A 24906-nucleotide genomic window follows, 5' to 3' on the forward strand; every position below is an offset into this window, starting at 1 on the left:
TGGTGAATCCTTGCACCCCCACACTGACCTGTATCCCAGTTCTGTATGCATAAATAAATTTTTATAAAAAATAAAATAGCCAAGTGAATAGTTATGCAGGAACAAGGGATGAGATTAGCGCAAGAGTGGTCACTAGAAAGCTGAACTGCCAGTCAAGTCCCTCTGGGCCTGGTGCTTCCACACCTGAAATCAGTTTTTGGTTGATAAACTACAGAACAGTCACTACTCTCCCCTCCATGGCTTGTCAGCCTGAAGATAAGGTGAGTTTCTCAACTTTGACCTAAGTCTCTTTACCATTAAGTAGAGCATTACATCCAAAATTCAGGGGTATTTGCTAAACTCAAAGCAGTCTACTGTCTTTGGTATGATTTTCTCCTTCCTGTTGAATCATGGTAGATAAAACTACTAAATGCAGGTTTTTGTCAGATTGATCTATCTTTCAATTGCACATTGTCTAATGAATAAACCTGCCAAAGTAATAGGGGCAAAACAAAAAATATGCACAAGTAGCCTGATTTATTTCAGGAATGTGCCCCAACGTTTCTTGCCCAATCTCTCTAGAGCTTACAAAACACAATGGCTTTAGGGCACACAAAATGGTGCAAGATGTTGAAAGATGAATGAGGCATGGACTCTGTTCAGTTGGTTCTGGTCTCGCCATTCATTCATCCCTGGGCCCAGTATCATTTCTTGTGAAAGGCTAGGGGTTCTTTTTTTTTTTCTTTTTTTTTTTCTTTTCTTTTTTCTTTTTTTCTTTTGTATGCAAAACAAAGCCAAACTTTAGTTGAAGGGCTTTTAACAAATCAGAGAAAATGATATATTGTAAAGGAATTGGAGCCACAACAGATTAGATAAAGTTAAAGTAGAAACGCCTATTTCTGTCATCTGTACTTACATTTCAACAAGGGTGTTAGAGTCAAGAAATACATCTCACAAATGCCTTGAGGTTCACATAATAGTAGCTACACATACACAGTGTATCTTTCAACATAACTGCACATACTCACTCCATTAAAAAAAAAGATACTGACAGATTTATAAAACGTATTGGCCTTGCACTGTTAATCTCAAGAATACATTTTGACTCAATTTATTTTTGCACTGCATAGTAGCTCTGGTCACTGTTTAGGGTCCTGTCAGCATGTCCATCATTCCTCTATTTTCAGAATACTGGAGTACAAGTGCCAAAATACATATTTACAGGGTACAGACAGTGGTGGCTTTGTCTTCCGTTTAAATTGACTTCTGCAATGCATCTTTACAAGGAATATTCAGAGACTACATGATAAAAAAGCATCATATAAGACAAAAGTGGTCAAAAGATTTAGACTTCTAGCCCAAGACTAAACTAAATCACGGAAGCAGAATCCTCAGCTCTCATTGCAATTGTTGTAGTCTCTACATCAGAGATTAAAAGCAACAGTCCAAAGCAAGATGCTGCGTGTGTGTGTGTGTGCGCGTGTGTGTCTGTGTGGTGTATGCAGTATAGCATCAGTACACAAAATGCTAGAGGTGGAAAGTAACAAGTTCACAGCAAACTACTTCAGAGCTGATCACTTCCACAGTGAGTAAAATGAACACAAGCCACCGAACACAAACACTGACCATTTTCGACACTACACATTCAACTCTGTGTTACATAGGTAGAGTTAAAATATCGAAGAGTAAAGTTTCACTTTGATGCATATGTCCACTGGTTAACATGGTGGGGCTAGAAATGGTATGTAGGTGATTTTTTGTAGGCTTAATCATCTTTAAAGATTTAGCTGGCTTTATAAAAAACTGTTGGTGGAAAAGACTTTTTAGTGGAAGAATTGGATTGGTTCTTTCCACAAAAATATGGGTGATTATTCATATTACAGATATTTGATTAGCAAGTTTAAGATGTTTGGTAAATGCTCATGATTTTTTTCTTTGCATTTTTGTTTCCTGATCTTATGTTTTATGTCCTCCCTAGTGGGTCACAAAATGCACGCATATATAAACATACACTTTGTCTACAAAGAGAACTAGTTTATGGTGAAGATAAGAAATAACAATTTTTGTTATCAACATGATAGCTATGGCCTAAGAGAGAAACACCCCTCTCATACATATCCTGCTGCAAAACCAGAGGTCAAAGCTAATTTACACGGAGAGAAAAAAAGTTCTGTACACACATTTTCCCCTCTCAAATTACTGGGGAAAATGTTAAAGAAAGTTAATTATATCATACTCCGGTGGGCTCAAACCATAGCACAGTCATCCAATTAATTGTATTTGAAACATCTATTTATAAATAAATATATATATATATATGTGTATATATATATATACACCAAAGAAATGAAGCCCTGCCATTGTTCCTTTGTGCTTAAAAAATTAAAGTCACTGTTAGGATACACATGTGCCAAAAATATTTGTTAACAGGTTTCAAAGGTGAGTGCCTATAAATATGGCAGAACTGAGTAGTCTGAGTAGTTTACTTTAAGAAAAGTATAACTATTGGAAATCAATTGAAAGGGATTTTATTTCTGCATTTAAAAATTGGATGAGAGCAAGAGTTCAACTTCTAAAAACCAACAATGTGACTCTCACTCTATAGAAATTTCATGAAAACTCTGGAGTTTTTTGTCTCCATGGGTAGTTGGTTAATAAGTTTTCCTGAATTTTCATAATCAATTTACAAACTTACATTCTTGTAGGTGTCTGCAGAATAGTGTAGGTAACTACACTGTATGTCTCATGTTTTATCATTGTAATAACATCCCTCCTTGTGATTCCTTTTGTGTGGCCATTTCTTATGCTTCAAAGTTCCTTGGTTAGTAACTCAAGGATGGAAGTCATTACATTGGCTAAATCCCAGTTTTTGTCACACAACTTCATCACAAAAATTAAAATGACCCAAACTACACATATGTACATTTCTAGCTAAACTACACCAATACCTTAGTTAAACCATATACAATTCTGGCTTAATTTGAGTGTGTGGATTAGCAATTAGAAATTGTCAAAGGTTTTTAAATTTTCCAAACAATTCCATACAAGTATTGCCCTCCCCTTTCACCTGTAAAGTTAATAACAAAACAAAAACCACAACTTGAACCACATCATTCATCAGTCACCTAATGTCCCAAATGATGCTGGAGGTTTTTCTGTAATCAAACATGGAGTAGCAGACTATACAACAAGGACTTCAAGTACAGGTCATGCCAATCATCCAGAGCCATGACATTATTGAAAAAGTACAGTTGTCCTCCAGTAGGACACTTCAGAGAAGTAGCATGGCTGTATTGTAATTTTTTTAAGGAAAAAATAGTGTCTTTGGATAGAAACAAACAATGTAAAAAATCCCTTTTTTAAAATGCAGAAAAGACTCAGTCTGCATTTACATTACTACCCAAAAGTTGGGGCCTGGAAAGACCATTTTCCAAACAGACACTAGATAATCTCTGTATGAAAAGACAGCATCTGGTATGCGAATTAACAAGGGAGACAGTGGTCGATTAGCAGAGAGACTTTCTTAAGGCTGATCCTGTGAACGGACCTTTGGATCCAGAAGTATTTCTTCATTTCTTTTCTTTTCAGTTGAGTTCCTAGCAAAATCTTGAAAGATGAGCTGTTCTCACTTTGCATTTCTTTCTCCATTTATGGAGAGGACAGAATAATGACACCAATAGTACTTTGGTTTTTTTTTTTTTCTTTTAAAAATAATTTGCTTTCTTTTGCATGCCACAGGACAGAGTTCTAATTTCAAAACAGGGTACACATCAAGAACAAAAATATCCCCCCTCCCCAACCATCTTTATTTTCACCAATACAAGAAATCCTTCTGGAAACATAAGCAAGTGACTAAACAGGTATCAAACCACTGAATCTACATGTTAATACATAATCTGTTATGGCAGAATAACCAAGAATTTTCCCTCAAAGAAAGATTTTAATTTTCCAAATATAGAAGAGTCTAAGAGGATCATATGTGAACAAACAAAAAAAAACCCTCATTCCAGGTTTTATGGTAAAGATGAATAATACACTGGCAGCTGAAAAAAGTTGAAACTCTTACTAATAAATAGATCCAAATTAAAAATTTCTACAACATTTCTTTAGAAAACAGAACCAGAATTCCCTTTAAAAAAATGATGATCCTGTGGAATGCCTTTACTCCCATATTTATCTAATATTTTAACAGTAAAACAGACACAAGAATGTGGATGACAGCTCAACAATGTTGGATGCAGGACATTTACAGATACACTTTAGTTTAAAAGTCCTACACGTTTATTGACTAAGGCTAGACAGCAAGTCATGTGATCCTATTTGGTGCATTTTCTACCATGGTCCAAGATCATTATATGGATACAGCCAAGGACTGGGCCCCAACTTTCAGGAAAAAGACCACGAAGAAGAAAAATCAAGTGGCTATTTGGTCCCCCCAGTTGATAATTTGTGTCCTGGAAGTGGAAAAACAAAGGTGGAAAAATAAAGACTGCAACAAGTGAAAGGACTTGGAAAAAGTTGGTGGAGAGTGGCACGGTATACTAGTAAGGTCACTGGGTTGGGTGGCAAGGGCGCTGCATTGAAAGAGCATCCACGGGACCAAGTACTTAAAACGTCTGGTGGTGTCATTCCCTCAATGACTTTAGAATATCTGTATGCGATAATAAATAGATCAGTTATGTAATAAGGCAGTGTGTTGAGTATGCATTCGTCCTGTGGAATGAACCACCACAGAGAGAGATACATGATACCATACACATTCTTTAAGTTTTCTTGTGTTATGTTTGATTTGTTTTCAAGGCTATCCAGGCTAACTCTTCCCGGGGATTTCCTTGGAGAGAAGAGTGGTCCACTGAGGCTGGTTTGCTTAACCTCTCCATTATCAAGAGATGATGACTGGCTTTAAAGAAAAATAAAGCTGAAGGTTGTCTGATTTTATTTTTTCCCTTTTGGTTGCATCATTCGCATCATTCTGAGTGTTTTCATATAAACAAACAAAAAAAAATTCACAACCAAAAAAAAAAATAGTTTTTGATGCATCCAGTTGTTGTATCCTCAGGATGTTCCAGATGTTTCCAGGTAACTCTGTAGTTTACGGACTGTGGTTTTGTCCAGCGAACAAAGGTCAAAATCAAATGTTGTGTTTGTGATATGAAAATGTCCAGTTTCTTCTATAAGGTTCACGATCTAGAGGAGAAAAGAAGAAGAAAGTTTGAGTAATAAGCAACAGACATCAAAAGGCAAGAAGTGAGAGAGAGATGGGATGGAATGGGTCAAAATCTGGAGCTAAGTGATCAATATTCTCATTTTGTATAGCAAGAAGGCCCCATATTATTAATGTCACCAAACTATTTCTTGGTCAGTTTGGTAAGTCAGAGGTATATTAAGCCTCAGACATGATCAATGAGAGCAAATTATTTGTTCTTGTCATTCATGTCATTTAACCAGGTACCTGTTTTCATGTCAGCAGCCTATTTTACTATAGGATGGTGAGGAGGATGATATATTTTACCTAATAAGTGAGCAAATCAGGGGAGATAAAATTTCGAGACTTTTTAAAAATTAGTGACTGACTCAGTACACAGTAACTATACTTAATAGATGTAAGGATATTCTAGTGTAGAAATAACAAAATTTCTTTTAAAAAAAGTATATACATACTACATAATTATGTATTCATATGTATATACATAAGGATAAATTTCCTTTATTACATTATTGCTGAAAAGTCAGAAATGATAGGAACCCACAAAGAAGAAAATAGAAAGCATCTATAATTCGTTGAAGTTCATGGGTAGTCCATTGGAAGGGATTCTGGGAAGCCTCTGAAGTGCTACATTTGTTTTGAAAGTTCATTTGTATGTTGGCCACTTTGTTAAAATTGATCTAGCAGTACATTTTATTATATTTCACCATAACATAATAAAAAACATATTTACTACTTGTATTCAGTAGATTCCCTTGTGTATTTGGAGAAGATTAAGTATTACCTAGAAAAAGAAAGAATACCTCTGTCTCCCTGATTGAAATAGTTTCACCTTGTGTCTTAGTGCACTGGCTCCAACTTTCAGAATATGATAAATTAAAATGGTGACAAAGGCATTCTTATCTTGCCATGGCTTTAAAAGGATGCTTCTGAGGTTTTAACATTAAGAATGATGTTGGTTTTTGGTTGAAGAGATTCTTTCATCATGTTACATGTCTTTCTTTTCCTATTTTACTAGTAATTTTATCAGAAATGGATGCTATGCCCAGGGAGTGTGGATTTTGTCTGAAGGGAGGTTAACATTAGCTGGCTCTTTGAGGAGGAGAGTAAAATCAGCTTCAGGGTTACACAGATAAGAAACTTGTCAAACTCACATATTTTTAGTCACTTCTGTTACTCTTTCTGTCACTGTGATCTGAGCCTTCCATTCTATTATTGTTTAAAAAGGAATGATTAAATTTATTTAACCTACTATTTAATCAATGACACTTTGGATTACCTAATTTCAGATAGAAAAGACCAACACGCAAACAAGTGTGTGTGTGTGTGTGTGTGTGTGTGTGTGTGTGTGTGAAATTTCAGTAGGTAGGGTCTTTAAATCATTTAAAAAATATTTCTATTAATACTGGCTTACATTGTTGTGTCAATTTATGAACTATTCCCTATGGATCAATGGCTGGACATACGAAATACTCTCCCTATTCCTGACATATCTGACTTTTATAGGAGCATAAAAATCATATTGGCCCTCAATCCAATTAACTTCAGAACTACAGGCTGAGTTGTCGTAGTCTCATTTGAACTCTGCCACCGCCTTTTTTTTTAAAGGCAAACTTTGGGTTTAATGATAAAACAATTTACTACCATTGTGAAACTATGACAAGACACTGTGAATTGCCTTTCTCATAACCATTCATTCCTCCTTCTTACTAAGAGAAGCTTGATTTTCCAAGAGAGGCAACACAACTAGCTAAAATACTTCCCTCCCCAGACCCACTTGCAGCACTTGGCAGAGGCTATGCCCAATTCATTTGTCAAGTCACTGGGCTTATAGGAAAACTTATAAGAGTATGGACAGTGGGCACATGCCTTTTGCATTTTTCCCTCTGCTCCTGCTCTTGTTCAGAATGAAAACACCATCTGAAATCACCCCAGCCAACTTCCCTTCAAGAGGATATGTGCCACGTAACAGAGCAGAAAGGTAAAGAATCCATGTCTTTAGTAGCATCTTGCAAATCACCACACTGACCATGGATTACTTAGCCTCCAGGACTATTGCTACCCTGGAGGAAAGGGGGCTCTTACTTAAAGTATTGGAGCCAGGGTTTTATTACATTCATTAAGAGATTATTTGGAGGCATATGCCCAACTATATTAAAAACACTACATTTAAACAAGAATAGATCAAGCAAGATCTTATTATGAATGGACACTCATTGGTCTAATTAGTTAATAGATCACAATTATTTACAAAAGACATAATTATATCCAAAAATCTTATATTCACATATAAGCCACTCAAAGCAATCAAATATTATATACTTAAAATTAATTGAATCAAAGCACTTTCTGAATAAATTATCTTTTTTGCTACATTGTATAGAAATACTACAGATCCAATAGAAATGTGTAAACTTTAGCATAAAAACAGACTTTCCACAACAGAGGCAAGAGATAGGTATTCCAATATGTGATTCCTCTTCTACCCGGCTAGTAGGTAAGTGAAAAAGTGTTCAGAATTGAGACTCCTGAATTTGATATATTGAATCCTGACACTTCCTACTGTTTGAATGGCATTGGACTGAACATTAAAACCTGAGCCTCAGTTTCCTTACCTATAAAATGGGGCTAATGTTGCTTACTATACAGGGCTATGCAGATAATAAAATAATGTACAGTAACAGAAGCTTCTTTATTAACTGTAAATTGCTACACAGGTCAGGGTAACATCATTATGATTACCACATAAATATAAACTTATCCTTAATTATCTGGGAGGTAACCATACAGAACTTGGATTATCAGGTACAGTGCTTTATCCTCCTCCCTTCATTGACTACTGGTCATTTCACTAGCACTAAAGTAAATGAAGCAGGGGAAATGCCAGAAGCTAAAAGCCAGAAGAAAAAGCCTCTTTATATTAAAAAGAAAATTATAATGAAAGTTTGCAGGTAGAAGGGAGAAAACTAGGCACAACAGCAGATGAAGCAATGTAGTTGAAATGACAAGCTAAAATCAACATGTGGGAGTCAGAGAAGTAGAACTCTATATTCTTTTAAAATAATAGTTAATTCACCTTTTAAGAAAACAGCTTTCTATGACTTGATATAGCTGCTCACTAATTATTTAACAGTAAGTAGAAAACAGAGCAATAAAAATACCTTCTAGAAAAAAACAGTTGATTTGAAAGTAAACACTTGCTTGACTAGGAATTCAGCCCACACATGCTATATACCCTGCGATAAGGTGCAGGTCTCTGGGCTTCCATTGCTGTCACACTATTTCCTCTGCCACACCCTCCCTGCAGCCACAAACATACAATAGGAAGGGGATCTGACCTCCTAACTGATATAGGAGCCTGTAAGAGGTCACTGAGGTGGATGCAGACCACTGTAAAGCAGCGGCAGTAGCAGTGGCAGTGTCCTATGGGTGGGACTATATGCCAGCCGAATGGCATCAGTGATTTGAATTACAAAAGCATGCCTCATGTCCCTAATTAAGTAAAGACTACATTTAAAAAAATAGACTTAGGTGGGCCCTCCCTGGTGGCGCAGCGGGTTAAAGCACAGCACAAAGAAGCTTAAACTACTTCCGCATGAGTTCGATTCCCGCCTGTCCTGGAGGTGACCACATGGCGCGGCAGACCTCTCCTGACCCGCCAGCTGCTCCCCTCAGCAGTGTACTTCGTCGATCTGCCTGTTCTGTACCCCACTCTGTCTCTGGTGAAGCCTCTCACCCTCCGCATCTCTGGCCTGTACCCCAGTTCTGTATGAATAAAAAATAAGTATTTTTTTACCAATACTGGTAAACCTATAGAAAGGCAGTGTGGTGCAGGATGCTTTTTCAGCCTAGCTGGAAAGGAACCTAAGACTATTTATTGCTGGAGCCATGTGGCTCCACTGTGGAGTTCTGATCTGCATCATGCTGCAAAAATGAATGCCTTTCGAAAGAATGATAATAAAAGAGAGTGTGCCCGTAGATAAGGAAAGCTGGCAAGGGCACATGGTTATGTCCTGGCAGTGGAAACCGAAGTGTGTAAACTGCTTAACTCATTCTTCAGATGATGAGTGTTGTGAAAACATTTGTGATGGATCATTTCCTGCCACATCAACCTTTCAGGGGATACCATGTGGGCTCTAATTTAAAAAAAAAAAAAAATCTAAGCTCCACTTGTTCATTTTGTGGCTCTTCCTCCTAATGTTGATTTTTAATTATAAAAAGGTAGATGTATTCTTCTTCCTGAAGCAGCCTCTTCACTGAGAGGGAAGCAGTGATCAAGCTTTGCTGTCATGGTTCTGTCTAGTGTGAAGCAGGCCTGGGAGAAGTTAGCTCTTCCTAAGGAATGGCCTCAGCTATGGGTCTCTGGCTGTGTGCGACAACATAGAGTAAGAGCCAGGCCAACGGGCTCCAACCTACCAGGGTTTCTAAACTGACAGGTAATTTCCTAGGTTCATTTTCAGCAGAGCCATTCTCAAGGAGCATTCTCCTTATTGTCAAAAGAAATGCACTTACATGCCACTTTTTCCCCATCTCCCTGAAGATTAGTTCTTAACGTGTAAGACCTGTGATCTAAGTTGCTAAGTTGGCTTCAAAGAAAGTTCTGGCTTTCCTCTGAGCTAGTTTTCCTTCAAAGTAGAATACAAACCCAGACTCACAACTGGATTTCTGGGGTGGGGGTGGGGTAGCTAGAAGTACTCATATCCCCTTACAAATCAGTGTAGGCCATGTGATTTAAAGAAGAGTCACATCATCAGTGAGGCCAAGATACTCACAACTCTTAGCTTGACTATGCCCTGTATTCTCACCTTTTGGAAAAATGGCTAAAGAAACACAGGCTCTCTTGACCCACTATTTTCTGTTCATTAAACTAGCTGCTGGGTTTCAAAACTGCATGCCCCCAGAGTAAAACAAAGTTACTCACCTCTGTTTTGTGAGGCAAATAAAACTGTCAGACCAGATTTTTTTGATAGGATGCACTTAATAGGAAAAGACCTATGCTGTGATTCTGAGCTCACCAGAAAGTCTTTCTCAGGTGTTAGGTGAGCATGGCAAAGGAGACGTAGACTTTGTGGAATGCATTCCACAAGAGGAAAAGCTCTCAAGGTGGAGAATAACATTAGTCCTCAATAGTGCTATGTTTTACAATAGGAATTAATTAAGCAGTAAACCGTGACAGAACATGCATCATGGAATCATAATCACAAGCCTCAGCTGCATTACAAGGCAAAAGGCCAAACACTGAGAGCTTTCAACTGGCCTGGGAATGCAATTAGGGTGAAATGCTGTGCACCCCAGAGTGCCTTTATGCCAGGTTAGAAATTCATAGATATCACTCTCTCCCTTTAGAATACTACAGTAATCTACTTTGATGGAATTCTCAAGCAACCAAGCCACCTCCCCTCACCAATTCTTTCAAAGGTCAAAATAAAGGACAATGTGAAATTGGGAATGCCAATGGCACCCCAAGGTGAGATCATGTCCAACAGCCTAGTATCCAAGACTGATTGGCTAGATTTCTTTGTGGAAGTGTCCCAACCCTGCCAAAGCATCTAGCTCACTCTCCTACGAGAGTCATATCTGGGCCCAGCTTGTACATCAATAGCTTTATTGGACAACTGTATCACAGTAGTTCAGAACTGCTATTTGGGAATGAATGGGAAGATCAACTAATAGATTTACCATTGCCATTCAGTCAGCTAGTATACAAACAGTGCATAAATAGCAGGTTGTAGTATTTTTCGTTCTACAGGAAAAAGCTAAAGAAAAAGACTATCAATGTCTTTTTCAAATGTCTAAGACAAAGATGTCTGAGGGTAAGCCATTCAAATTCTGCTCCCTACTCACTTCTCAAATGTAAGAAATTTAACTTACTCTAATTAAGAATCGTGGGTCTATAGTCTTTTATTCAACCCTGAAACTCTAGAAGAGTTCAAAAGCTCATCAAGGAATTTTGCAAATTTGAGTGTGTATTTATAGATGTAAGTAAAAAAGTACAGACTCTAAATGTGATCACCAGCCATTAAACAGTTAAAACACACACACACACACACACACACACACACACCATTCACTCACAGTAGATTGGGTACTAGCTAGAAATCATTTGAAAGCAAAAAAAGAAAAAAAAATTCAAACAGTAAAATAATTTGTAAATCCACTCTGGAATTTAGAACACAACCTTCTCTGAGTGTTCAAGAAAAATTACGTTTATCAATAGCCACTGTTCGTGCAATAGCTATACATACTGTAATGGCATGAAAACTAAAACCACCCTTCTTATCTTCTCAAAACATCAAATTGTACTAATAGAAGTTTCCCCACTCTACAAGTATTCCACAGTTCAGTTCATAATAATAGATTGTATGTTGTACAAGATAAGAGAAATGAGGAAAAGTATTTATTTTCTTTAGAGAAGCATTGGCAAAAGGTTACTAAATGGAATCGCAAATGTTTACAACACTTGACTGAAATTCTTATCACTGTTTTCCCATGAATCCAGAAGCCTGGCCCCCAAGGCTTTTCTGCTTTCCTTCTGTCCCCTTCCAGGACACACCACACAGCTGAGGGCCGCTGTATTTCAGCATCACCCCCTCCACAAATGCCCACTCCTCATTGTCCACAGCACCTGGGCAGGGAGCAAATCACTGCAAAACTCCAAAGCAGACTTCCAGATAGCCTTGAAAATGAGCTCTGCCCAAACACTTCCGCAGGCGGCACTAGTCCTGCTCTGATAGCCTGGGCCTGCCCTGGGCATGAGGTGCCATCCCATGAACCTAGAACCAACTGGACTTAGAGGCTTCTGGAAGGGGTCATGCTAAGTTGCAGTTCTCACCTGCTGCAGGATGTGTCTTTCCCTCAGCGTCATTAACCTCCTGTGAAGCTCTACCAGTTCATCTAGGTAAGCCTGAAAGAGAAGAGGGTGACCCCAAATAGAAGAATAAATAAACAAGTACAAGTGGCAGTTGGAGGTTCCCCACTGAACTTTCCTACCCCAGGTTGTGCAGACTCAGTGCCCAAGGTCTTTGCAGACTAAGTCTCTCTTGGCTACAATAACCATTACCAAGCCAACTTTTTAAAAGGCAATTTTACACTTAGTTATCCTCAATAAGATTCAAGTTTGCCTAAATATCCTTTCCCCACATGCTGCTACAAAGGAAAGGTGAACTCAACAGTAAATTGTGAGTTTAAAAATGTTATCACAAGCCACTTTCTTTTTTTTTTTTTAATCCTTCAATCTTAGAAGTTCTTCAGGCGAAAAAAAAAGGATATGTTTTGAGTACATTAGTAACTATGTCAGGGAAAATTCTTTTAAAAAGTAATCTTCCTGGGCATTTTAAAATATTGGTAGCAAATAACAAGTGATCGAACAGAACATCTTATGAAAAAGAGTCACCACCAAAACTAGCATTTAGCTTGCTAGAATTCCCCTGAAGGGGCAGCACACTGCCCTGTCCATATGTTCAGGCCCACAGGTCTCTTTCAGCAGAACCACCTGGCTTGTTTTTGGTGCCATTTGCAGAGAAGGCAAAGGAAAAGCTTGTGAAGTATTAGCCAGGCCTGCCACTATCTTGCAAAGCATGTTAGGACCCTGCCCACCTGTGATGAACCTCCTGTAACAGGTCTTGCAGCCAGACTTCGATGCATAATGCACATATGTGGAAACACACACTAGGATCAAACACTCCACTCACTTACACCTGAGCTGCCTTAAGTACCAGCTGCCTCCACCTCAGTTCTCTTACTGCTCACTTCATGGGCCTGAAATCCCTTGCCAATGCAGGCATCAAGGCAAATGATATAGCATGAGGCCAGACTTGATGCTGAAAATAAGACGGCTCAGGAAATAAACTGCAAGACACTGGAAGAAGAGGCCCATTAGGTTCTCTCTGGTGGTGCAGCAGGTTAAAGCACCGCACTAAGAAGCTAAAGCCACTTCAGTTCGATCCCTGCTCTGGAGGTGACCACTTGGCATGGCAGACTTCTCACGGTCCGCCTGCTGCTCCCCTCAGCAGTGTACTTTGTTGTTGATCTGCCTGTTCTGCTCCCCACTCTGTCTCTGGTGAATCTTCTCACCGCCCCTGCACCTCTGTCCTGTACCCCAGTTCTGTATTTCTGTATGCATAAGTAAATAAATCTTTAAAAACAAACAAACAAAAAAAAAAAAAACAAAGAAAAAAGAAAAGAAAGAAAAGGCCCATCAGTTAGGGTCAAGGGCAATTCTGATGAAAACAAAAGGAGAACCAGCAACGATGACTCAGGAACACAAAAAAGAGAAGGCATGTCAGTGTTGTGGCATTTATAACAGACCGGAAACCTACCTTGTCACATTCACCATTCTTTATTTGCTTATCTGATTTGCTTTGCTTTATTGGACTTTTCACTTCAAGAATCTAGGGATCAAAGAGAACACTGGTAAATTTGATTTCAAGCACTTCTTAGCTATGCAGTCACCTAAACAAAGGTACTTATGAATGAAATGTCATACTATAACGTTGTTTTGTCAATAGATTTTCTCCTTTACCTATTTTTCTTCTTGTAATCTTACTCTACTTGGAAAATAAATTGCTTCTATTTTGAAATGCTGAGTCAGAGCAAGAGAACTTAAAAAAAAACCTTGATGATAAGAAAATTGATCCAAGCTTCCAAGGCTGCTTCTCTTTTGTGACAACACTCTCACACATATGTACAGCAGCTGAGTTATATTGGATTATATTCCCCTCTGGCAAGAATTTGTTCTTATTCATTCTGCTGTTTCAGCATGACTACCAGTGGCTGGTATGCTAGGGATGATAAAACAAACACTGAAATGCCCTTTTTAGTACCTAACTTTCAGATTGAAAAACTCACTCATACCCACTAAATTGATGCAGCTTTGGAAATGAAGGTGGCCATCAGTTGCATTGGTTGCTCCCAACTTGGGATCCTCAGACGTAAGAAATAACAAACTAGGACTACCTCCATGTTTCAATAAGTGATATGTTTATCCATGGTAAACACCAAATGGCATTTCATCTGGGCCAACTACAGCTTAGGTTATGAACAGAGTTCTGCATACTGCTCAGATATTTTAGTGGGGAACTATGATTCTAATTAATAAAAAGGAGAAACTATTACTTAATAAGTACACTTGATTTATTAGAATCTTCAAAATTGAGGCTTATGAGGAAAATATTTTTAAATGTCCTTTGCTTAAAATGGCTGCACACCAATGGATTTATTGATGAGTGTTTACAAATGTATATAAACATAAAAAGCAAAGTAATTTGTCTTTTTCACTATAACATCATTACCAAGTGAGTTATTATAATCTGGAACTAATATTAAGGAAGAAAATACCAAATAACAATTTATTTAAAGGAACATCCTATTTACACTGCTCTTATCTTTCTGCATTCTCTGTACATGCACTCTCTCTCTTTCACACACACACACTCACAAATTACAGTGCTGTTCAAAGGCCTACAATGCCTATAACACGAAAAGGATTTTAAAAACAATTTTTAGGTTTCTGAGCTCAGTCAGTGCTCAGAAACCTAAGCTCAGGTCCCAACTCAACATTTTGAGGGCCCAAACTGAGATGAAATGAGAGATGAGAACAGGAAGCTTCTCATTCAGCTGTAAAATTTTATATTACTAATAGACACTTTGCATGTGGAGGATAGGTCATGTGATCCAGATACTTCTAAAAGGGTACATTTTCCTTGGAATTTAGGATAGAGTCTGGGTTAAGAAGTCAGTCCAATACAATCCTTCCTGAGAATTCTCTTTATTTAGTTTTTAACATTAAGGCAACAGAAGACCAACCTGGGCAGGCTAACTTAACATACAATACTTTGGCAACACAAGGAAGTTACTTCATAACAGAGGTAAAGCAATGGGTCTTAACATGCTCCACTGTGAAGGAAACCAGACACTCCACTACATTCAGAATTTCCTTCTCTCTATTGTTGTTGGAAATGAGACCTCAAGGGAAAATTCTAAGCTCAGAGACCTAGAAGCAAATGGGTCAGTAGATGGCACTCCTCGCCAGCACAGCTGCAGGGCTGGGCAGCACAGACACTGCCGAGATTTCAGGCAAAAGGGAGAAAACAGTGCCTGCTCGCACATTAGAAAACTGAATCTTGTTCTCATCACATCTCCTCTGTCTCCACTCCGTCCATCCATCCCCCAACTCCCTGCACTCTGGGTGTCAAAGTGACACTCCATTTGCAATGGAACTTTGCTAACCAGGTTTGGAGAGTTCTACCACCTTCGATTCAAAGCAGAAAATAGACAACATTTGGGCGCTGGAGTCCCACCCTACACATTCCATAAGTGCTACCACACAGAAGGCCAAACTACACTGAAATTCTAGTTTCTTTCTTCTGAAGCTGCAGTGGCAGGAACAAAAGCTCCGGGTGTCAGCGATCCGCCTCAAGTTACTGAGTGGCTGCCCAGAGAGGGCTCAGTTAATCTTCCTGCTTTGATCTCTCCCTGCTCCAAAATAAACAGCTTTGTCAAAACCTCACTCTCAGAGAGCTGAGCCCTGCTGAAGACAATTGTTTTATTTATGATCATTTCTTATCTTTAAGGAAACGATCCCAGAATATAAAAGCACAGCACCTTGTCTTCCATGGACTTATTTCAAACCAGTTTGACTAGATAGATTCCTTAATTTCTTTCAACATGCCTCGCAGGCTGATAGGTGATTTATGATATTCGGAATATTAACTTGGGGCCATGGGATCACTTCCTTCCTTCTAGACCCTGCTCTCCTGCCTCTCCTTCAGACTTGCAGCCTAAAAAGAACTTGCATTTTGATTTTGTTTGAAATTCACATGAGATTTGAAGCCTTAAAGAAATGCTATCTTTGGTTAAATGGCACAGTGCTCACTATTATTCCTTGTTAAGCTGTACTGAGGGAACGCGCCACCCAGGCGGCTGAAATGCACCATTTATACACATGGCAGTTCTGAAAACACAACTGTGATTCATGGCACTTTTGTCCTTAATCTGAGGCTAAGATACGAGAATCAAAATTTCAAAATTATTGTTTTGCTGTATCCTTTGTGAGGATTGACAACTCAATTATTCAGCGGATGGATTCTCCACGGATAAGTCTTTCATGTTAATGATCACTAGTAGCTCTGAACAATACTCAGGTTAATTACTTGCTTTGTTGACATGTGGCTTTCTCTCTGCTCACTTTTTTTTTCAGTAGTTAGAAAAACGTTTGCCTCAATTAACACTTTCCCTCTTCCCTAATTCCTTGGAAGATTTGAGAAAAGGTAAAAGAAAACTCAGCTTTGCCTGATACTTTGCAGAAATGTGAGAGAGATCAAACGGCAGATTGAGAACAATCCAGGGATGTGGAAGGAAGAAATTCAGTTTTCCTATTTCATAGTCTGGCATTTTCATCTACTTTATCTGATGAGAAATTTCAGTATACACACACACACACAAACCTAAAACATATTCCAGGGTGAGATTTAAGTCACTTTTAGAGCTTACTTTTTTTTTTTTTTAATATTTCATTTCATTGGTATGGCGATCAAAGCCAAGACTAGCAGTTTTTTGAGAAGTTCTATGGCTAAAACACTGAGTTAAAGGGATGACATCACACCTGAGACCATGCAGATGACTGGAGGGGGTTAGAAAATCAATATACAAGTTCTAAAATGCTTTTATTGTTCTCTCAATTCCAAAACACAGCTCCAAGGAGATAAGCACTCTTGTGAAACATGTATTTCCTACCCTGGACTAGCTAAAAGCAAAAGCATATGAACTTTTCCACTATGCTTGTAGGTGTGCATGGAGGAAGTGACACAGAAATGTATATTCCTGACAGACTGATGATTCACATGCACAAAGCTACAACTGTCAAGTAAGCATATGCCAAGGAACAACAGTGGTATGCTATTTAATCAGAGAAAGTAGTTTTTACCCTTCCAAAGGGTAAAAATTTGTTTTTGTCTTGCTTACCAGATTCTTTTTAAAAAGTGACCAAGAATCCTGAAGCCAGGGTAAGCTCAACACTGCCCACTCAGGAAGAGTTCAGGGCATCTCTTAGGCTTAAAGGTCAAGATAGGGTCCTGTTGGGGCTGAACTTACTTAGCAAGGGCAGTCTTAACCTGACTGGGAAAGACGCTGAAAGAGATTAATGAGGGGTACAAAAGTTCACTCTAACACCCTTAACTCCTGGCATTGCCACTGCTGTCGCCCACGAAGTACCCTAGTTTAATGTTATCCCACTGGCTCGTGTTCATATGTATGACACATAGAAAGCAAAAATCATGGCTAAACAGTTCTAAATTGAATATAAAACTATGTCCGAGATCTGAAGTCTATTGTTCTGCCAGCTCTGGCTACAGCACAAATTTACAAAAGACTCGCCAAGATCTAGTTAGCGAGCCTAGGAATCTCCTCAACTGACTGGCGATGATGGGTCCACCCTACAGTCTCCAGCTTCCCCTGAAATGCTTGACTGTGGTATTGGGCAGTTGTGCCAGAGATGAAAGCTGGCTGGGTCACAGGCACAGCTGACACTGGGCATGGAGAAATGCTTAGAATGCAGAAAGACAGGATGAGAAAGAAAGTGTCCTAATCTGCAGTATGTGAGGAGGCTGGCTCCTGGTCATGAGTATGATGCAGAGAAAGACATCTGAACAGCAACCGGTAAGTAACGAATGCTTATTCCTATTAACAATGAACACTAAGTTACAGACACACTTTATAAATGAGAAATTGTAGATTTTGAGAGGTCTTGGTTTATGCTTCGTGCAAAATTTAAAATGTTTCAGTCATATAATCACATCTTCCCATAAAACAAAGATCACAAATTCAAGGACAATGTCATTAAAATTGTAGGACACCTGTGAAAGAATTCTAGAAGAGCACAGTTTTTTAAATTTTCAAGTTAATATTCATACAGTAACTTGAATTAAGCAATTATTGTAGAGGTCACAGGGAATCTGTTTAAACAAAAAGATAAGAATAACCTACAGTAATGAGAGTATCAAGTGAACACTATGAGGCTTTTACAATATTCATGATAACTTCAAAATAGTTTGTTTTAATAAGTATTTAAAATAGCTCAATTATAATCATTTGTTTAACAAAAGCTCTTCACCACAGCTTCAATGTCCTGCTAGACCTTACCCAAATAACTATGTTCTGAGTTGACTGCCAAATTAGTAAGCTTTCCTTTAGCTCAAATTGTAAATCCAATGATAATGACCATTATTTACTCTGCATTCTATGAACTAATCCTTATAATCCCAGGTGGTGATTCTCTTTTCCTGGGTAAGCAAACAGAGACAGAACACCTATAATAATATCTACCAACATCCGAGTGGTAAGAAGGCACTGCCTTATATATTATTTATCATTTTTAAATACCAGCAAGGTAAGTATTAATATTCTGTTTACAGATGAGAAAACCGAGGATCAGAAATTAAAAGTTAATTCTCAATAATAAATTAGTATAATTAGGAAAGTAAAGATCCAAAATATATATTGACCACAAAGATTATATTCTTTTTAATTTTATGTCACCTACTTACTGCTAGGGGCTGGGGGCTGTATAGACATCAGTAGTAAATGGATAACCCATTCTGTCACCATCTTTTCCTTCATCTATTTGTTGGGTTGTCCGAAAAGTCGTGACATATTTTTTCTACCTTTACAATGAGGCTTTTCCAATAACCCAATAACTCACTCATCCACAGAAATATATTTTTTCATGATAACAGAAGTTATTTTGCCCTAACAATGTGCATATTCCTATAGTGATAGATTTATATATGTATGATATAAAGAGGGACTTTGGCTAAGATTAAAATGTCTAGTCTGCTTTGTAAAATAATGACCACCTCTAATTCTGCAAAGTCTTAAATTGAAAAAATGCAAATCCAGTAATTTACCTGGTTGTTGTTGGTTTTTAATAAGGGTGGGGGGGGTTCATGATGTAGGGGTGAAGAAGCAGAACTGCTTTCACTATCACTGCCATCACTTAAGCTAACTCTGAAAGGAAACAGAAAGAAGGCATACATATCATTAGAAACAGGTGATTCTTAAAATTAGCCAGGCAACAAACAAAGAGAACAATCCAAACATTGATCACTGAAAAGTTTAGTCTCACCAGTGCTACCATATATTGCCTCTTTCTTATATCGGCAACTCTGGGCCTGCTATTTCTCATTTAATGTTTCTTGTTTTACAGGTAAGGACATTAAAACTTAGAGACTGGGTCACTCACCTAACGTCCCAGAGGCAAAAGTGGCAGTTCTAGGATTCAGACCCAAGCAATGTGACCCAAAGCTGGTGCTCAGACACTCTAGTGGCTCCACTTATTTATCCCTCTGCTCCAGCTCTGTCCAGTTATCATCAAGCAGGTCACCCAAGCTTGCAGGAGGTCAGCAAAATTAGTTTGTAGGTCACTGCTTTTTACTTTCATTCCCCCCTATCTCTTTACTACAGGTGAAAATTTACAAATATGGTTAATAGTGTGTAGGCTAGAAGCAATTGTTAAGAAGAATGTGGACGACAGCATTGCAGACCTAACAGCTTAGAGTGACAGCTGAGTATGGGATGTGTGAACACTGCTAATCATTTATTTCTACTGTGTCACAATTCAAGGTTGCCCCTAGTTCTCAACGCTAATAGAACAATTCATTAGAAATATATTCCGGCAATATGAAGCAGCAGGGTGTTTGGGATGACTGCTTTAGAAAAATGCAGTGATGTCTTTCAACAACTAAAGACAATAAATATTATCACCTCCTGTATTTTTTTTCTTTTCAAATCAAGACAGAATCTCCTTTTAGCCGGAGTAATAAATATCTTTATTCTGTTCTGCTGAATACCTGCCCTCCTTCAGAAATGTCCTTCAGTTCTTGCTCCTTCTTTGGTTACATGGTTACTTAATATAATATTCTTCTGAGAAACAGAAAATGCTTTAGACATCAGGATAGTTTTTTTTTTTTTTGCTCTGAATAGGTTATCACAGCCTAGATCTATAATATTCAGATAGACAAAATACAAGCTAGGAAATGAAAAGGATACACTGAGCCATCCTTTTTGCAAAAACTGATGGAACTTGTTTTTTCTTAACGAAATTACATTAATGAAGTGTTCCGCTGAAGCACTGCTTTAAAATGCTTCTTGACTGAAGTGGAAGCCTGAGTATTTAAACTGATTAAACAGTTGAGACTTCACAAATGCAGTGAAGATCAAATGTTACATGGTTGCTGCTGAGGTAAGGCACACATCAGATGAAGGGACAAGCAAGCGTCTCCAACACTGGTTGGCCGGACAAGTCACCAGTATGTGTCTGTCATCTGACCCCCAGTGACTGGGGTGGGTCAGGAAGTGGAGGGCAGCACCCAAGTGTGGGACAGTTATAGCTTCTTTACAGCAACAACAGGAGATTGTCTCAGTGTGTCGTGTACTTTCCATCAGCTACCTGTGAAAGTAGACCCTGGTCAGGATTTGGGTTTACTAAAGTGCTTCACTTCCACTGCTATCCACATTTTAGGTCTTTTTGACCTACTGCTTTCCTTTTTTGTAAGATTAAAAACTTCTCAAGGGAAATGGTCAAAGGTTAAGGTCATAAGGTTGCTCCCCCCACCTCCACCACCTCCCATTTAGAAGGAATAGAAACAGGTGAGTCTGGGAGACTAGGTGAAGACAGGAATTGCACACAGCTCTAAAGAAGAATCATCGAGAAGTCTCAGAGGGCATATAGTCTTAGGCACATCAGCGCCAAAGACAGAGGAATTACCAATTGGGAAACGTGGTCTGTCCAGTTTGGGTTAAGATCACTTTCTTTTTTAGGTATTTTAGGGCCTTCTACACACCAATGGATAATGCAAAAGCTTTCATGTGATACATTATAAATGTAATTGAATTTTAAGTTCAAGTAGATTCATACTTTTACTACTCAAAACACATTAAAGTAGGCATGCCCTATTTGTTTTCCTCATGATAAAGAAATAAAATCCTAAGGCAATTTCAAGTTGACTATTAATTATAAGTGACATGAATTACCATCTTATAATGTGGAATTATGCCTCACAGCATTAAAGCTACTTAAGGAACCTAATTGTCAGCACACTTAAAAGGAATTTATTTTCTGGAAAACACACACAGGTGATCCTAGTTTTAATTAGGTCATACATATAATTCACTGAAACCAATTATGTATTTCTAACTACAAACAGCAAACACATTAATTCTGAGACTACCTATAACCAGAGAGAGATACAAGCCCTTCAAATTAAAACAGACGTACCACCTGAACAGTCAGTCTTACCATCTGAGCATAAAATTTCAAGAATAAGGACTACTAATCAGATTTTTTCCCTATTCAGTTTTTAGAAGAATAAAGCTCTCTTTTCTCAAAGCTCATGTGAGAATTCCTGTAGAGATGAGTGCAGGCATTTACCACATTTTCTTTGGTGTTTCACACCTTTGTTGCTAGTGAGTCTGCTGAAAAGATGGGATTCACTGGTAGGGAGCCACCTTCCTTCCAAAGCACTCACCTGCGACTTCGACTGCCTCCTCTATTTACAGGTCTCTCCATTTCAGAGTCATTATCATTATCCTCTGCCTCATCTGATTCCTCCTCATTGTCATCAGAATGTAGATCTTTCATTATAGACCTTAAAGGACCTGAGTAATGACAGTGAGTCACAGGCAGTCAAACACTCGACTTCAAACACACCAGGCCACATTAGACACAGGGGAATGCTCACCAGCACTGAATGCTGGTTAAAAATAACCATTATCATGTATATTTCTACAATGTACAAGACAAATCTGGTAATTTCTGGAATGCAATCTCAACCAAAGCACTGTTTGTTTTCATAATAGATATCCCCAAATCTTCATTTGAAAATCTCTATTTTTCGAGGAATCTTTCTACATATTTTTTTTCTGCTAAGAAAAATTGCACCTAATAAGAAACAGAAAGATCTATTAGTAAATAGAATGTTTTGTTAGGTTAATCCATGCATTGAAAAGTTGGAACTAATAAATCACTGTGGTCGTAACTTGTTCTTGGCAATGCAGCCTTTGTGTGGTAGTTTTTGATCTATTAAGGTTTAGCTGTTCCTTTTATTTCAAGGTCAATTTCAGGTCAAGCCAGCATTTCAGTCAAGTTCAGATTATAAAGTATTTCAATCCCATGCTGGAACATCCTATCTCTGATCTTCATATTGATCTCAGACACAAGGTCTTATTGCAATACTTTTATGCAGCTAATTTTCATTTCACTTTTTAAGAAATTCCTAGCAAAATACCAGCATTCATTTACATAATCAAGACCATGTAATAAATCAGGTGCCCAGAAGCTCAAGAGAGTATCTTGCATTAGATGGGAAGAAAAAAAAATCAAGACATAACAAAGTTTATTCTAAAACAGGACAAAAAACAAAAACAAACAAACAAAAAAACAATTACCTCCTTTATATGGCTTATTTTCACTTTACTACTCTAAAGTTGATAAAACAAGATAGGTATTTTCAATGTTAACAGAAGAGACCAGAAAGCAAGAGAGGTGTTTTCATCCTGAGTCAGGCAATTCCTAAAGTCTGATCTATGATAGCAGTAACTGAGCTATCATGAGCTCACTTCTAAAATAAGGAATGACTTCTGGTAATCTTAAATACTACAAAAGCCAAATTTTCTCCTCTTGTAGTGGGCTTCTATCTTAAGAAGTCAGTGGAACAAGAAAGTTAAGTAGTCCAAATGATCAGTGTCTTCTATTTTATTTTTCCTAGAAGATTAGCTTTAGCCCAAACACACACAGCAATTTAATCCTTTTCCAAACATACAAGACCATCAGGAATTCAGCATGGTCAGCAAAAAAGGTAATGTGTATTATGATGCTCAAAGACAAATAATTCCTTAATCTTCTCACTTTTCATGTGAAAAAAACAGACCAGATTTTCTACAAATGAAAATTTGAAAATATATCTAGCTAATGTTTTAGCTTAAATTTCTTTACTAAATTCATTTAAATTTCTTTATTTTGAGTGTGAATAGAGAAAAATTATATTTTAAAGACAGCAAATTAACACTGGCCAAAGGATGAGGTTTATTTACCTACAGAAAAATAATTAAATAAAATGTAAAATGTCTAGGAGGGAGAGTGAAAACCAATTTCTCTACATCAAAGTCTCTCAAGTTCCGTACTTGCTAATGTCTTTCCGTTGGGAACTCCCTGGAATGAGTTGTGTCTATAATCCCTTTGTAAAATGGGACTCTGATGGCAGCACCTGGAAAAAGGGAGATTTCTAGAGCCAGACCTCATACATCAGAACAATACTCAAGTGCATTCCTAGGGGAGATAAATACAACTGCATAAAAGCCAAGTTATCATTCAAATAATAAAACGGTAGAAAATAGACCATAAATCAACTCATTAAGATGTTTTATGAGAAAATGTCTCTTAGTTTGCCTGGGAGATGTGGTTACCTTGTTGCCTGGTCTGGGATGGTGTGAAGCTTGAGCTGGAGCTGGAGCTGGAACTGGCAGGGCTGGGTTGTTCAGACTTTAAGGAAGAAGAGAAAGTCATTATTAATAAATTTATGGGATACCACACATGTAAGAGTAAGAACAATCTTATTGCTCAATATTATTTTGCTGTGCAAAAACCGTCTAGAGCTGCTGAAGAAAAATGATAATGCCAACACAGGAGAGTCCTGGTGTCATTTTTAATCTTGTGCTCCATATTTTGTACTAGATGCAGAAACGAACACATGAACGAAAGCATGAAGAGATCAACTCCTGGATGTTTTATGAAGGAGGGAACTGACTTTGATTTTCACTTTTTTTAAAAGATTTATTTATTTACGCATACAGAACTCCCTGTGTGATCACACCCTCTTCTTTCTGTCTATCTCTATGTCCTCTGCCCAAGTTTCCCCTTCTTATAAGGATATCTGTCATATTGGCTAGGCAACTAAAACAACCTCATTTTAATTTAACTACATTTTTAAAGGCCGTATCTCCAAATAGTTACATTATGAGGTACTAGAGAAAAAGATTTAAACAGATGAATTTTGGGCAAGAAAACAATTCAGCCCACAAACCCAAATCTACAAATCTGGAGTTACACTGAGGAATTCCATACCAGAGGTGGTGTGAGGATTCATCAGAGACAGAGTGGAGAGCAGAAAGGCAGACTGATGAAGTACACTGCTGAGGGGAGCAGAGGTCGAGAAGGAGATGTCTGCTGCACTGCGTGGATCACCTCCAGGCTAGGGATCTAACAGACATGAAGCCGCTGCAGCCAGCTTGCAGTGCTGCGTCCTAACCCATTGTGCCACCAGGGAGGGCCCTGACTTCACTTCTATGCTACTACTATCTAGATCTCCTTCTAAAATGTGCCTTGATTACACTTCCTACAATGTCTGATCAACTCAACTGGTTAGAACACAGTGGTAATGAGGTCAAGGTCATCAATCCAATCACATAGTAAAACAATTAATTTCACTGTGATCCAAGGCCATGACATACCCTACACCCATTCACCCACAGTTAACAAATGGAAGCTGATGTTCACAAGAAGACCTCATCAAGTCCCACGTGAGTCAGGAGAAAATGTTGGCTCTAGTCTAGTTGAAAGAAAAAGAACATCCTTTCATCAGTTTACTGGTGGTGGGAAAAGGGCATCAGACACATAGCCCACAGTCTTGGACAATTCTTTTTACCCTTTAATACCCAAAATAAGTTCCACA

At 38.1% G+C, this 24906-nt stretch overlaps 1 protein-coding gene across 1 annotated transcript in view; it reads right to left on the reverse strand.

Moving 5' to 3' along the window:
* Positions 1–4242: 4242 nt before the first annotated feature.
* Positions 4243–24906, reverse strand: part of MLLT3 (myeloid/lymphoid or mixed-lineage leukemia (trithorax homolog, Drosophila); translocated to, 3) — a 273129-nt gene continuing 252465 nt past the window's right edge. Inside the window, exons 6-11 of the mRNA XM_004677689.2 lie at positions 23642–23717; positions 21706–21835; positions 19087–19186; positions 13504–13575; positions 12018–12089; positions 4243–5166 (exon numbers count right to left, since the gene is read on the reverse strand). Of these exons, the coding sequence (XP_004677746.1) occupies positions 5035–5166; positions 12018–12089; positions 13504–13575; positions 19087–19186; positions 21706–21835; positions 23642–23717 (582 nt within the window). The 3' untranslated portion in view covers positions 4243–5034. The remainder of the gene's footprint in view (positions 5167–12017; positions 12090–13503; positions 13576–19086; positions 19187–21705; positions 21836–23641; positions 23718–24906) is intronic.

The sequence above is a fragment of the Condylura cristata genome, unplaced genomic scaffold (assembly GCF_000260355.1).
Source record: "Condylura cristata isolate star-nosed mole 26May11 unplaced genomic scaffold, ConCri1.0 scaffold00006, whole genome shotgun sequence".
Taxonomy (NCBI): domain Eukaryota; kingdom Metazoa; phylum Chordata; class Mammalia; order Eulipotyphla; family Talpidae; genus Condylura; species Condylura cristata.